The 14,276-nt window shown below is 47.0% G+C and overlaps 1 protein-coding gene across 1 annotated transcript in view; it reads left to right on the forward strand.

Annotated features, from left to right (window-relative positions):
* The window catches only part of LOC124136541, a 31,580-nt gene that overhangs the window by 11,965 nt on the left and 5,339 nt on the right, over window positions 1–14,276 (forward strand). The window contains exons 11-21 of the mRNA XM_046502458.2: window positions 1,369–1,497; window positions 2,980–3,092; window positions 3,415–3,536; window positions 4,431–4,549; window positions 5,129–5,261; window positions 7,116–7,240; window positions 8,479–8,589; window positions 9,288–9,732; window positions 10,960–11,090; window positions 11,964–12,107; window positions 13,237–13,374. Of these exons, the coding sequence (XP_046358414.2) occupies window positions 1,369–1,497; window positions 2,980–3,092; window positions 3,415–3,536; window positions 4,431–4,549; window positions 5,129–5,261; window positions 7,116–7,240; window positions 8,479–8,589; window positions 9,288–9,732; window positions 10,960–11,090; window positions 11,964–12,107; window positions 13,237–13,374 (1,710 nt within the window). The remainder of the gene's footprint in view (window positions 1–1,368; window positions 1,498–2,979; window positions 3,093–3,414; window positions 3,537–4,430; window positions 4,550–5,128; window positions 5,262–7,115; window positions 7,241–8,478; window positions 8,590–9,287; window positions 9,733–10,959; window positions 11,091–11,963; window positions 12,108–13,236; window positions 13,375–14,276) is intronic.

Raw genomic sequence — 14,276 nt, forward strand, 5'->3', positions numbered from 1 at the left:
TTGAACATTGCCTACCAGTGTGTTTGTGAGTCAAACATTGCCTACCAGCGTGTTTGTCAGTCTAACATTACCTATCAGTGCGCTTGTGAGTCTAAACTTGCCTATCAGTGTGTTTGTCAGTCGAACATTGCCTACCAGTGTGTTTGTGTGTCTAAATTGCCTTCCCGTGTGTTTGTGAATTGCAAATTTTCTATGGTCAGTTTGTCAGTAGAACATTGCCTACCAGTGTGTTTGTGAGTCGAACATTGCCTATGTGCGTGTTTGTCAGTCAAACATTGCCTATCAGTGTGTTTGTCAGTTGAACATTGCCTATCAGTGTGTTTGTGAGTCAAACATTGCCTATGTGCGTGTTTGTGAGTCAAACATTGCCTATGTGCGTGTTTGTCAGTCAAACATTGCCTATCAGTGTGTTTGTCAGTTGAACATTGCCTACCAGTGCGCTTGTGTGTCTAAATTGCCTTCTCGTGTGTTTGTGAATTGCAAATTTTCTATGGTCAGTTTGTCAGTAGAACATTGCCTACCAGTGTGTTTGTGAGTCAAACATTGCCTAAGTGCGTGTTTGTCAGTCAAACATTGCCTATCAGTGTGTTTGAGAGTTGAAAATTATCTTTGGGTGTGTTTGTCAGTTGAACATTGCCTACCAGTGTGTTTGTGAGTCAAACATTGCCTACCAGCGTGTTTGTCAGTCTAACATTACCTATCAGTGCGCTTGTGAGTCTAAACTTGCCTATCAGTGTGTTTGTCAGTCGAACATTGCCTACCAGTGTGTTTGTGTGTCTAAATTGCCTTCCCGTGTGTTTGTGAATTGCAAATTTTCTATGGTCAGTTTGTCAGTAGAACATTGCCTACCAGTGTGTTTGGGAGTCAAACATTGCCCATGTGCGTGTTTGTCAGTCGAACAGTGCCTGTGAGTGCGTGTGTCAATCGAACAATTCCTATCAGCGTGTTTGTCAGTCGAACTTTGCCTACCAGTGTGTTTGCGGTCGAACAGTTTCTACCTGCGTGCTAGTCAGTCGAACATTGCCTGTCGGTGTGTTTGTCAGTCGAACATTGCCTGTCGGTGTGTTTGTCAGTCGAACATTGCCTACCAGTGTGTTTGTCAGTCGAACATTGCCTACCAGTGTGTTTGTCAGTCGAACATTGCCTACTAGTGTGTTTGCAATTCGAACATTGCAAGTGGATCTTTGCTTCTGTTTGGAAGGCGAAAATTGTCTACTGTGGTTGTGTTTTTTTCTTGAACTTATAAGACGATAATTTTTGTTGTGTATACATGACTTGTTCAACATAAGACTTCACGCAAAAGTCACATTCATAGCACACATTGAGAACACAGATCGTAAAAGTTGACTTAAAATGTCTGTCATCTAGCCAGGTGCAATGGCGCCCCTCCAACCTGCTCCAACGGCGGCTATGCCGGCATCTACAACGACGCATGCAGCTGCATCTGTCCGAAAGGCCTCGACCCTGCAACATCGTGTGCTACATTACAGTCAGGAGGTACTTAGTACTGCAGCACTAACATTATCTCGACATACGCGTAGTCATGTGCTTGTAATGCAAGTTATTTGACAGAATTCAGTACTATTACGATCGACCGGCACTGGTCGATCTTTATCCTCGATTATGTTTGGCATCTTTGTTGTATGATAATAATAAGCAATCAAGGCCCAATCGCTATTCCATCATTAATTCTGAAGTGACCTCTCAATCTTTCTTATCGATATTTTCCACAGTTATCTGCATATAAGTGTAATCTTATTTGGAACCCCATATTTGGGATCTGACTTAAAACGCTATATCGAGGGTATTTATGAGATTGATTGTCTCTCGTTTGGACATCCCCAGCAGTTGTCCCTCGTATGGACATCCCACACAGTTGCCCCTTGTATGGACATCCCACACAGTTGTCCCTCTTATGGACATCCCACACAGTTGCCCCTTGTATGGACATCCCACACAGTTGCCCCTTGTATGGACATCCCACACAGTTGCCCCTTGTATGGACATCCCACACAGTTGCCTCTTGTATGGACATCCCACACTGTTGTCCCTCTTATGGACATCACACACAGTTGCCCCTCGTATGGACATCCCACACAGTTGTCCCTCTTATGGACATCACACACAGTTGTCCTCGTATGTACATCCCACTCAGTTGCCCCTTGAATATGGACATCCCCAGCAGTTGTCACTCGTATGGACATCCCACACAGTTGCCCCTTGTATGGACATCACACACAGTTGTCCCTCTTATGGACATCACACACAGTTGTCCTCGTATGTACATCCCACTCAGTTGCCCCTTGAATATGGACATCCCACACAGTTGTCCCTTGTATGGACATCCCACACAGTTGCCCCTTGTATGGACATCCCACACAGTTGACCCTTGTATGGACATCCCCAGCAGTTGTCCTCGTATGGACATCCCACACAGTTGTCCCTTGTATGGACATCCCACACAGTTGACCCTTGTATGGACATCACGCACAGTTGTCCCTTGTATGGACATCACGCACAGTTGTCCCTTGTATGGATATCCCACACAGTTGTCCCTCGTATGGACATCCCACACAGTTGTCCTCGTATGGACAACCTCACAGTTGTCCCTCGTATGAACATCCCACACAGTTGTCCTCGTATGGACATCCCACACAGTTGTCCCTCGTATGGACATCCCACACAGTTGTTCTCGTATGGACATCCCACACAGTTGTCCCTTGTATAGACATCCCACACAGTTGTCCTCGTATGTACATCCCACACAGTTGTCCTCGTATGTACATCCCACACAGTTGTCCTCGTATGGACATCCCACACTTGTGTCCCTTGTATGGACATCCCCAGTTGCCCCTCGATAGGAGGGATGGGTTTAAGGAGTCCGATATTCAGGGTAATGCTCGTCTACATCCTTCTCCTGTCTACATCCTTCTCCTGTCTACATCCTTCTCCTGTCTACATCCTTCTCCTGACTTGCAGTGCAGGGCGGTGTGTTCACGCTGACTCCCTCCAACCCGGAAGTACAGTTCACTACCCCGGGTGCTCCCGACACGGGTATTGCAGCCAACTCTAAGTACATGTGGATCTTCTGGGTACGTTCCGGTCATTAGTTCATTATTTTTACAGCATTAACAAAAATCACTTTCATAAGAACGTAGACGTCGTCCGCCTTTTATAGGGGTGTTCATGTTCACAGGCGTCATTTCAGTTTCCACTTCCTGCACGTGAGAAGCCTGACGGTTAAAGCGTTCGCTTGTCCTCACGTGACTATCCAGTTTGTAGTTCTTCTCGATGCTGTTCGCAGAATGCTGTTGTTGCGCTGCGGAAACCAGCATACACGTTTTTAATATATTTTCAGATATGCATACAGACCCCTCACTGATAACAAAAACGTTCATTAATCCATTATTGCAGGCGCCTGACGATGGCTCTAAGATCGTGGTTGACATTGAGCATATATTCGCGGCGGGGACCAGCTCATCCTGCATCTCCACGCTCCGCATCTCCCGGGATCTCATCGGCCAATCGGGCAGCGAGTTAGTATTAAGTACAGTCTCGCATCAAATATTTGTTAGTCCACTTGGCACCTCAGTGTCCACTCAGTGGACTGCAAGCAACCATTGCGGCATAGTTTAAGCTAGAACTGATTATCTTGACATTCACAGAACGAATATTAAACATTAATTTTATATTTCCCAGACTAAAGATTGACCGTTCTGACAAAAGATTATTTAAATGGCATGTTGTTAATGGCTGCACAATGAGAAACATTTTTCACTTTCGTCACCTTGCGCTTCTTCAACCTGTCAGCTTCTATAATGATGATAACTACCCTGGTTGGCTGGTTGGTTGGTTCATTGTTTAACGCAATATTCCAGCGGTCGTCTGTAAATAATCGAGTCTGCACCAGACAGTCCAGTGATTAATATCATGAACATCTATCCATGCAATTGGGATCGATGACATGCATCAACCAAGTCAGCGAGGCTGACCACCCGATCACGGGAGTCGCCTCTTACGACAAGAATAGTTGCCTTTACGGCAAGCATGGGTTGCTGAAGACCTATATATTCTACCCGGATCTTCGCGGGTCAACTACCCTGGTGTTGCTGCCGAGAACAAAATGCAGAATGCATGAAATAGGAACTATTTGCTTGTTTGATGTCCTTGTCCATGTGTTTGATAGGTGTGTTAAATATAGATGTCAAATACATCTTGCTTGTCGAAAGAGACGACTAATGGATTCGGCGGTTACACTGTGTGACCTGTCTGTGTGTCATCAGGCCCTAATAGTGTGTGACCTGGATGGTTGTGTGTCATGCCCTTCTTGTGTGTGACATGGCTGATTGTGTGTCATGCCCTGATGGTGTGTGACCTGAATGATTGTGTGTCAGCAATCCCTGATGCAAGGGAGGTAATGTCTTCTGCAGATACTGCGGTTCTGAGTTTGGCAAATCTATCATCTCCCTTGGCAACGTTGTGGTCATCGAACTGGACGCCGGTACCTCCGCCAACAGCTACATCAAGGGCACCGCCACCCTGCAATCAGGTAACTCCCACCCTCCTCCCTTTTCCTCCCGCATTAAGTTTAAACACTGTGACATATTCAAAGCAACCTTGAACCAAGCCCAAATTGCTGCGATCAAGATGGCAACCAGGCACAACAAATACACTTTAACGATAAAGTTTGAAAAAAAGATTAACTAACTGTTGTGATGGCTGCAACTGACACACATGGACATCCGTGAACCTTCCATGTGTGATTGTGATAAGGTGAGATGAGGTGTGTGTGTGGCTGCTTGTACTAGTCCGGGCTAAAGCCGACTTTAAAGTGCTAGTCCACGTAAATACCATGCCGCAGTTTAACATGAATACCCCACTCGAACAGAATATACTGACTTAAAACCGACCAGCCCTTGTTTTAGCCCCTTAATGCCGAGCGCCAGGCAGGGTAACAACACGTACCATCTTTTAACGTCTTTTAGTATGACGGGGATCGAACCTCCGACCTTCGGCTCTCCGGGCGGACGCTCTACCACTACTCACCGGAGGCGGTCAATATTGATAAGGAGGTTCGTGACAAACGGTAACAAGTATGACACCAATGATATAACAATACCATATTCAGTTGATGACTGGTGCTACGACCTCGGTGACAATGGAGAGACCTACAACGACAACGTCAACGTGACTGTCACCAACGCCGCCTGCCTGCCCTGGTCCCAGGCGTCCAGCTGCGACTACAACCCAGCTGAGATGACGTGAGTAGCAACTCTTTCCTTCGACAGGGTGGTCCAGTCATCCTCGTGGTGGGTCGGGCTGAGATTTACCCAAGGGCACGGGTGGTCGAGTCATCTAAATAGTGGGTCGGACTGAGATTTACCCCAGGGCACGAGTGGTCTAGTCATCTAAATAGTGGGTCGGACTGAGATTTACCCCAGGGCACGTGTGGTCTAGTCATCTAAATAGTGGGTCGGACTGAGATTTACCCCAGGGCACGGGTGGTCTAGTCATCTAAATAGTGGGTCGGACTGAGATTTACCCCTGGGCACGAGTGGTCTACTCATCTAAATAGTGGGTCGGACTGAGATTTACCCCAGGGCACGGGTGGTCTAGTCATCTAAATAGTGGGTCGGACTGAGATTTACCCCAGGGCACGGGTGGTCCAGTCATCTAAATAGTGGGTCGGACTGAGATTTAGCCCAGGGCACGGGTGGTCCAGTCATCTAAATAGTGGGTCGGACTGAGATTTACCCCAGGGCACGGTCGGTCCAGTCATCTAAGTAGTGGGTCGGACTGAGATTTACCCCAGGGCACGGGTGGTCTAGTCATCTAAATAGTGGGTCGTGCGGAGATTTACCCCAGGGCACGAGTGGCCTAGTCATCTAAATAGTGGGTCGGACTGAGATTTACCCCAGGGCACGGGTGGTCTACTCATCTAAATAGTGGGTCGGACTGAGATTTAGCCCAGGGCACGGGTGGTCCAGTCATCTAAATAGTGGGTCGGACTGAGATTTACCCCAGGGCACGGGTGGTCCAGTCATCTAAATAGTGGGTCTGACTGAGATTTACCCCAGGGCACGGGTGGTCTAGTCATCTAAATAGTGGGTCGGACTGAGATTTACCCCAGGGCACGGGTGGTCTAGTCATCTGAATAGTGGGTCGGGGTGAGATTTACCCCAGGGCACGGGTGGTCCAGTCATCTAAATAGTGGGTCGGACTGAGATTTAGCCCAGGGCACGGGTGGTCTAGTCATCTAAATAGTGGGTCGTGCGGAGATTTACCCCAGCGCATGGGGTGGTCTAGTCATCTAAATAGTGGGTCGGGCTGAGATTTAACCCAGGGCACGGGTGGTCTAGTCATCTAAATAGTGGGTCGTGCGGAGATTTACCCCAGCGCACGGGTGGTCTAGTCATCTAAATAGTGGGTCGGGCTGAGATTTACCCCAGGGCACGGGTGGTCCAGTCATCTAAATAGTGGGTCGGGCTGAGATTTACCCCAGGGCACGGGTGGTCTAGTCATCTAAATAGTGGGTCGTGCGGAGATTTACGCCAGGGCACGGGTGGTCTAGTCATCTAAATAGTGGGGAGGGATGATTATTACCCAAGACCACGGGCGTTCCAGTGGTCTGAAAAGCCACAATTCGCTGTGCAGAGTTACATCCCTTAGACGTGTCACGCCCAGCGGATCGTTGATTCGTCCCAGTTAAGAACCTTGGGTTGTCAGCTCATCTATGATAAGCGTTACTTCTGCATGTGTAGGCTTTCCTTGCACACTAAGCAGACGCACCGTCATTAAAATGCATTGCTGGTGTAAGCAGCTTCAAACCAACTCAGGGGCGGTCGGGTAGCCTAGTGGTTAAAGCGTTCGCTCGTCACGCCGAAGCCCCGGGTTCGATTACCCACATGGGTACAATGTGTGAAGCCCATTTCTGGTGTCCCCCGCCGTGATATTGCTGGAATAATGCTAAAAGCGGCTTAAAAACCATACTCACTCACTCAAACCACATCACCTACTACCCGGTGTTGATGTACGCGGCGTCAGTTTACGCGGTGTTAATGTACCCGGTGTCGATGTACCCGTCGTTGATGTGACGACGTCTACTTCCCCTTCAGCCTGAGGGCCGACTACAGCGGCAACAACTGCAGGAACCCCGAGATGGTGCTTCCCCAGCCCTGGTGCTATACCTCCATCGACCAGTACAGCTGTAAGATCTCCCTCTGTGACGTGTGTCAATACGGTAAGTTCTGTTATACAAAACACCACCCTTACGACGCCCCCCATCACCTAACATTCCCGCTGCTACTCGGGCACAAACACCTACAAACATGCACGACTCAAATCTACCCACAACCCACGTCACGACGCCTCATAGGCCCACACACATACCACACACCACACTACACAAGACAACAAACTCTCCATCCTCATCCACACACTACAAACAACAAACATCATATCCATACCACACACAACACAATAAACACCCAATCCACAACCACACACTACACAACACAAACCCCATCCACACACAAACACACCACACAAAACACCCCCCCCCCCCCCCCACACACACACACACACACGACACGAAACACAACACAACAAACACCCTATCCACACCAACATACAACCCATCATGCACCACGCACAACACACCGTTCCTGCACCTACACACCAAACACACCAAACACAGCAATCTACACGCCACGCACCACACACGCATCCACACCAACACACCCCACACCAATACAACAACACACAACAAACCACACACCATACACCACACACCAACACAACAACACACAGCAAACCACGCACCACACATCCCATCCACACCAACACACAACACACCATACACCACACACCAACACAACAACACACAGCAAACCACGCACCACACATCCCATACACACAAACACACCACACACCCAAACCGACCATTCACACCAACACACAACACATCCCACACCATACACCACACACCAACACAACAACACACAGCAAACCACGCACCACACATCCCATCCACACAAATACACCACACACCCAAACCGACCATTCACACCAACACACAACACACCAACACAATAACACACAGCAAACCACGCACCACACATCCCATCCACACAAATACACCACACACCCAAACCGAGCATTCACACCAACACACAACACACCAACACAACAACACACAGCAAACCACGCACCAGATATCCCATCCACACAAACACACCACACACCACACACCCAAACCCCTCCACACCAACACACAACGCACCACACACCAACACAACAACTAACCACGCAACCCACCCACACCAACACACCACACACCATACACAATACACCAACACATAACACACCACAGACAACACAACCCACCACCCACCCACCCCATCTACATCCACAAACCACACTTCCCCATCTACACCCTTCACACACACAATATTCCAATGTCATGTAATATTGTTTCAGGCAGGACCTACGACAGCTACGACAACTGCGACATGCTCATTGCAAGCAACACCGACTACTGCAGTACAGCCGACTCACAGTATGGTTGTCGAAAAACATGCGAGGAACTGGGTAACCTATATCTCTTTACTTCCACTTATTGTCGACCCGTGAAGATCCGGGGTAGAATAGGTCTTCACAACCCATGCTTGCCGTAAAAGGCGACTATGCTTGTCGTAAGAGGCGACGGGATCGTGAGGTCAGGCTCGCTGACTTGGTTGATGCATGTCATCGATTCCAGTTGCGTGGATCGATGCTTAGGATATTAATCACTGGATTGTCTGGTCCAGACTCGATTATTTACAAACTGCCGTCATATAGCTGGAATATTGCTGAGTGCGGCGTTAAACTACAAACCAATCCAAAATCCACTTATTGTCCTGTTTGCGGGGTGAGTGAGTGGAGTAAGATACTACACCGCTTTCAACACTATTACATCCACATGACGGCGGAGAACAACAAAATTGAGCTTCATATATTGTTCTCATATAGGGACTCGAACCCTGGTCTTCGCCGTGGTGAGCACATGCTTTAACCACTGGGCTACCACACTGCTACTAAGCCTTTGATAAAGAGTTATGCTTGTTTGCCTGACTAAAAATGTCTCGAGAAATAAGGTGCTCACATCACCTGTCGGCAAAGTAGCCGCTGGGTCAATCACCTGAGCCAGGTAGGTGATGGTGGATCCTTTGATCCCGCCTACAATCACGTGTGAACAGGTGACATATATGTACTGTGAGGAATCAGCTTTGTATCCATGATTTTTACAGCAACAATCACAACTACATCGTCTACAACGACTACTCCTACCACTACGACAGCAACTACCACTACGTCTACAACTACTTCACCAACAACTACTACTCCTACTACATCAACAACTACTCCTACTACTACGACAGCAACAACCACTACGTCTACCACTACTACACCAACAACTACTACTTCTACTACAACATCAACAACTACTACTTCTACAACTACTTCTACTACAACAACTCCAACGGCAACAACAACGACCCCAACTCCTCCGACGAAGGTGTGTCCTTCTGGCTACTCACTACACTCCGGGGATGGCCAGTGCTATAAATTCTTCACTACTAAAAAGAATTACGGCAAGGCCAAGACCCAGTGTGCCCTAGACGGGGGACTTATCACGTCTGTTGAGTCGGCCGCCGTCAACCTGTTCCTGGTCCAACTCAGAGCTGCCGCAGGGTAGGTCCACCCGATCACCACACACCAACCTCCCCCTACCCAAAAGAAAAAAGAAAAAGAAGAAAAAAGAATCCTACACACCTACCTCCATTCACACACAAAGTTCTACCCCCATCCACACATCCCCAATCCCCGCACCCCTTCCTCAGTCCACACACACACACACACCTACCCCCATCCACTACGCTATGACTGCATATGAATTCGCGATGACACGATGGGTACATATGAATGGTCGATGACGCGATGGGTACATATGAATGGACGATGACGTGATGGGTACATATGAATGGACAATGACGTGATGGGTACATATGAATGGACGATGACGTGATGGGTACATATGAATGGACGATGACGCGATGGCTACATATGAATGGACGATGACGTGATGGGTACATATGAATGGACGATGACACGATGGCTACAAAAGATACCAGAATATTTTTGGTCACTGCTACAAGACATACAATTTGTTTTTTTCGACGGAAAAGTTGAAAATTCTTTTATTAATATAAAATACTCGTCCCATAGCGGGCCCACGCTGTCAGCAGCTCCATCCAGTAGCTCCTGGGATACAATTTCGACTTGAACATGAATGAATGTCATTGAGAGAAAAAACATTAAAGGCTGCACTAATAATAGCAGTAAGAACTAACCGAGCGGGATCAACGCTTCCTTTCTTTGTCAGTGTCAATATGACTTCAATGAGGCAACGATACAGTAAACCCTCTTTAAACTGGAACCTCCTGACTGCGATTAATATCGTCTACATATATAAAATGACATTTCAATCACGATTATTCATTAATCCGGAAACTATTTAATCTGCATGATATAACTCGGAACAGAGCTGTCCGGATGCGCGAGGGGTAAAACATCCTCCCGTTACCTCTCCCTTGATATTTTTAAAACCATAAGCCCTGGCTAGCATTAAAAAAATCATAGATGTAGGGTTAGGTCACCCTGCGATAGGCAAATTGTGAAGCAGAGGTACGGGCGGAATGACTGACTGACTGAGTATGGTTTTACGCCGCTTTTAGCAATATTCCAGCAATATCACGGCGGGGGACACCAGAAATGGGCTTCACACATTGTACCCATGTCGGGAATCGAACCCGGGTCTTCGGTATGACGAGCGAACGCTTTAACCACTAGGCTACCCGACCGCCCCCGGGCGGAATGAACTTTGGTGATGAACTTTTATTGAGCCACAGTGTTTTGTAGTTCCAGATTCCCCGCCTCTCCGATGTTCATCAACGCTCGGTGGCACAAGAGGAAGCAGTACTGGTACTGGGTGCCCTTGGGCAAGAGGGTCAAGGTTGCCAGCCTCTATACCAACTGGAACTCCAATAACCGTAAGGCAGACGGGCACTTGCCGTGTTCACCATTATGTTTGTGTATGTTTGTCGGTTAGCGACGAAGTCAGCAATATTCCAGCTAAATGCCGGCCGTGTGTAGGTATTCGAGTCTGGACCAGAGAATCCAGTGATCCAGGAGTTATTATGAGGCCACGGCGTTGGGGTACAATGGCATGCAATCAATCAAGTCAGCGAGATTGACCATTCTGTCCAATCGGTTTGTTTGTTTGTTGTTTAACGCCCACTCAGCAATATTCCAGCTATATGACGGCGGTCTGTAAGTAATCTAGTCTGGACCAGAAAATCCAGTGGTTGACATCATGAGCATCGATCCACGCAATTGGGATACGATGGCATGCATCAACCAAGTCAGCGAGTCTGACAACCCGATCCCGTTAGTCGCCCCTTACGACAAAAATAGTCGCCTTTTACGGCAAGCATGGGTTGCTGAAGACCTATACTACCCTGGATCTTCACGGGCCCTCCAATCAGTTCCCTATCACAGTATGCATTGGATGCAGTGGAATTATCCTGCCTAAGAATCACAGAGGGTCCAGTTTGGGCGCTCAAATTATGATCCTTGACTTGATGTTTTGTTGATCTGTCTGTGATACTTCTAAAACAGAGTAAATTTGTATTCACTGCCCCACTGACAGAGGAAGGTGTGTACAGGTTAATTTTTGTTTGTTTGTTCTTTAACGCCTCACTCAGCAATATTCCAGCTATATGACTACAGTCTATAAATAATCGAGCTTGGACCAGACAATCCAGTGATTGACATCTTGAACAAGATCTACGTAACTGGGACACGATGACAGTAAAGGTTGTTGATGTAATTCAGTGTGACACGTATAACGTCGTTGTCCTCAGCCGACGGCCCCGACGGTGATGCGGCTGCAAAGATCAAGTGTGCGGTGATGGAGCCAGCGTCCGCCGGGAATCAGTGGGTCCCTAGCAGGTGTAACAAGAACTACTTCATCTGTAGGACCAACACCGTCTCCGCCGTTCTCAGTGGTCTGTGTAACATATACTCTCACACTCCCCAACAAACACTCATTTCCTGCCCCACCCCCAACTCTCGCAGCAATCATTACATCATGTATCGATGCAAGTGTGAATCACGATACACCAACTACTGACAGAAATAGTTGGTAAAGTTTTCTAGTGAATTTCACTGTTCACCCATACACTAAAATGTTTGTGGACTTTACTAAGCAGTTAGTACTTTCTTTTACCAATTTGGCTAGTAGTGTCCTGTCGTAGATTAGTTAAGTTTACTGATCAGTTAGTTCAGATTACTATCCATCTTTCAAAGAACTACTGTTTTAAGTAGTGAATTATACTAATTTAATAAGTGATATTTACTAATCATCTGTCCATGATTTACTTATTGCAATGGCTACTAAGCATGTGGTAAATATTACTGCACTTTAAAGGGCAAGTTAAGTCAACATGGCAACAAGGCAGATTTTAATACTTTAGGGTATACTTCATTACAAATGCTTGACCAAACTTAAATTTAAACAACGGAAATAGCATACAACAGACGAAACAAGAAAGGTGAAATCGTTCCGAAACGAAAAATTCCGCCTCTGAGGGGATTCCCCTTATTGGTGTTGAACCGGGTTCCCGAAGTTTGACGCCCTGCGCAATTTTAACGGTCATTACGATCGAGCCAATGCCCAGTCTGCTTCCGCCTTATGTTATCGTAAGTAAATCAGTTACAAGTTCACGATGCAAAAACATATCATAGGTCAAACATAAATTATTTTAATTATATGTCATTGTACTCTGTTTTACTACCAGAGAAGTTGCCCAAAGGGGCCTTTATCCCACAAAACCCTTTGTTAGACAAGTCATTCAGAAGGCTGGTTTTATGTTGTACCATTATGTACCCTAACAATGCCAGGATCCGCTCATTGACGTTTCGAAATCCAGTTCCGACCCGATATTGATCCTTACTCTGTGGAGCATTCCCGCACTGGTAGCTTTCACCCAAGTCCATGTTAAGTATTTCCGTTATACCGTCACCCCCGGCTTCATCCAGTGTAGCAATCCCATCCTCGCTATAACGTGACACGCCGTGATTTAACTTATTTACTGTTGAATGTGGCGCTAAACCTATCTCACTCACCCATTCCAGCCAGAAGTGACCCCCAGTCTGCCAAATGCCGTGACCTCAGGTCGGAGTGTCAGAAGTTCCTGCACGACGACCCTGCCATGTGTAACAAGAAGCTCGCTAAGTCCTGCCGGGCCACATGCGGCCGGTGCAACCCTAACGGTAATGCTGCCTCTTCATCAGTTATCAATGCGTTCTCCGTTAGTATCTCCATCTGGAACGCGTCACAGACAGTTTTGTTGATAGAAGTAATGTATGTATTAAGCATTATAATATTTGGAATTTTCAGAAACACAGAATGAGAACCTTCCCTTTTTGTATTGATTGTACTGATGCCGCTTATAATTCCAGTTTGAATTTACACGATATTCTGATACACCCAATGGTAAAATCTTTTAGGATCCAGGACTGTTTTGCATAGCGACCCCTCGTGAGGTGAAATTGGGTTTAACGTCGCGTTCAAGATTATTGCACTTATATAGCGACGTGCATCTACGTGTGTGTGTTTGTCTGGCTGCTTGTACTAGTCCGGACTGATGCCGATTTATAGTGATAGCTCACTTAGATACCATGCCGCAGTTTAACATGAATACCCCACTCAGACACAGTATACTGACTCCGAGCCGACCAGTCCTTGTTTTAGCCCCTTAATGTCGAGCGCCAGACAGGGTAACAACAAGTACTATCTTTTGACGTCTCTTGGTATGACGTGACCGGGGATCGAACCCCGGACTTTCCGCTCTACCACTAGACCACGGAGGCGGTCAGACCCCTTGTGTGCATAGAACATGCCTAAATAGTATAAATACCATTTCTTTTCTGTTTAGTTATATATTAGTTATATTACCACTCTTTTAACCCAGGCGGTCTCATACCCGTGAAAATCCGGGGTAGAATAGGTCTTCAGCAACCTATGCTTGCCGTAACAGGCGACTATGCTTGTCGTAAGAGGCGACTAACGGGATCAGGTGGTCAGGCTCGCTGCCTTGGTTGATGCATGTCATCGTATCCTAATTGCATGGATCGATGCTCATGATGTTAATCACTGGATTGTCTAGCCCAGA

The sequence above is a fragment of the Haliotis rufescens genome, unplaced genomic scaffold, assembly GCF_023055435.1.
Source record: "Haliotis rufescens isolate VD_foot unplaced genomic scaffold, xgHalRufe1.0.p SCAF_12, whole genome shotgun sequence".
In the NCBI taxonomy this organism is placed as follows: domain Eukaryota; kingdom Metazoa; phylum Mollusca; class Gastropoda; order Lepetellida; family Haliotidae; genus Haliotis; species Haliotis rufescens.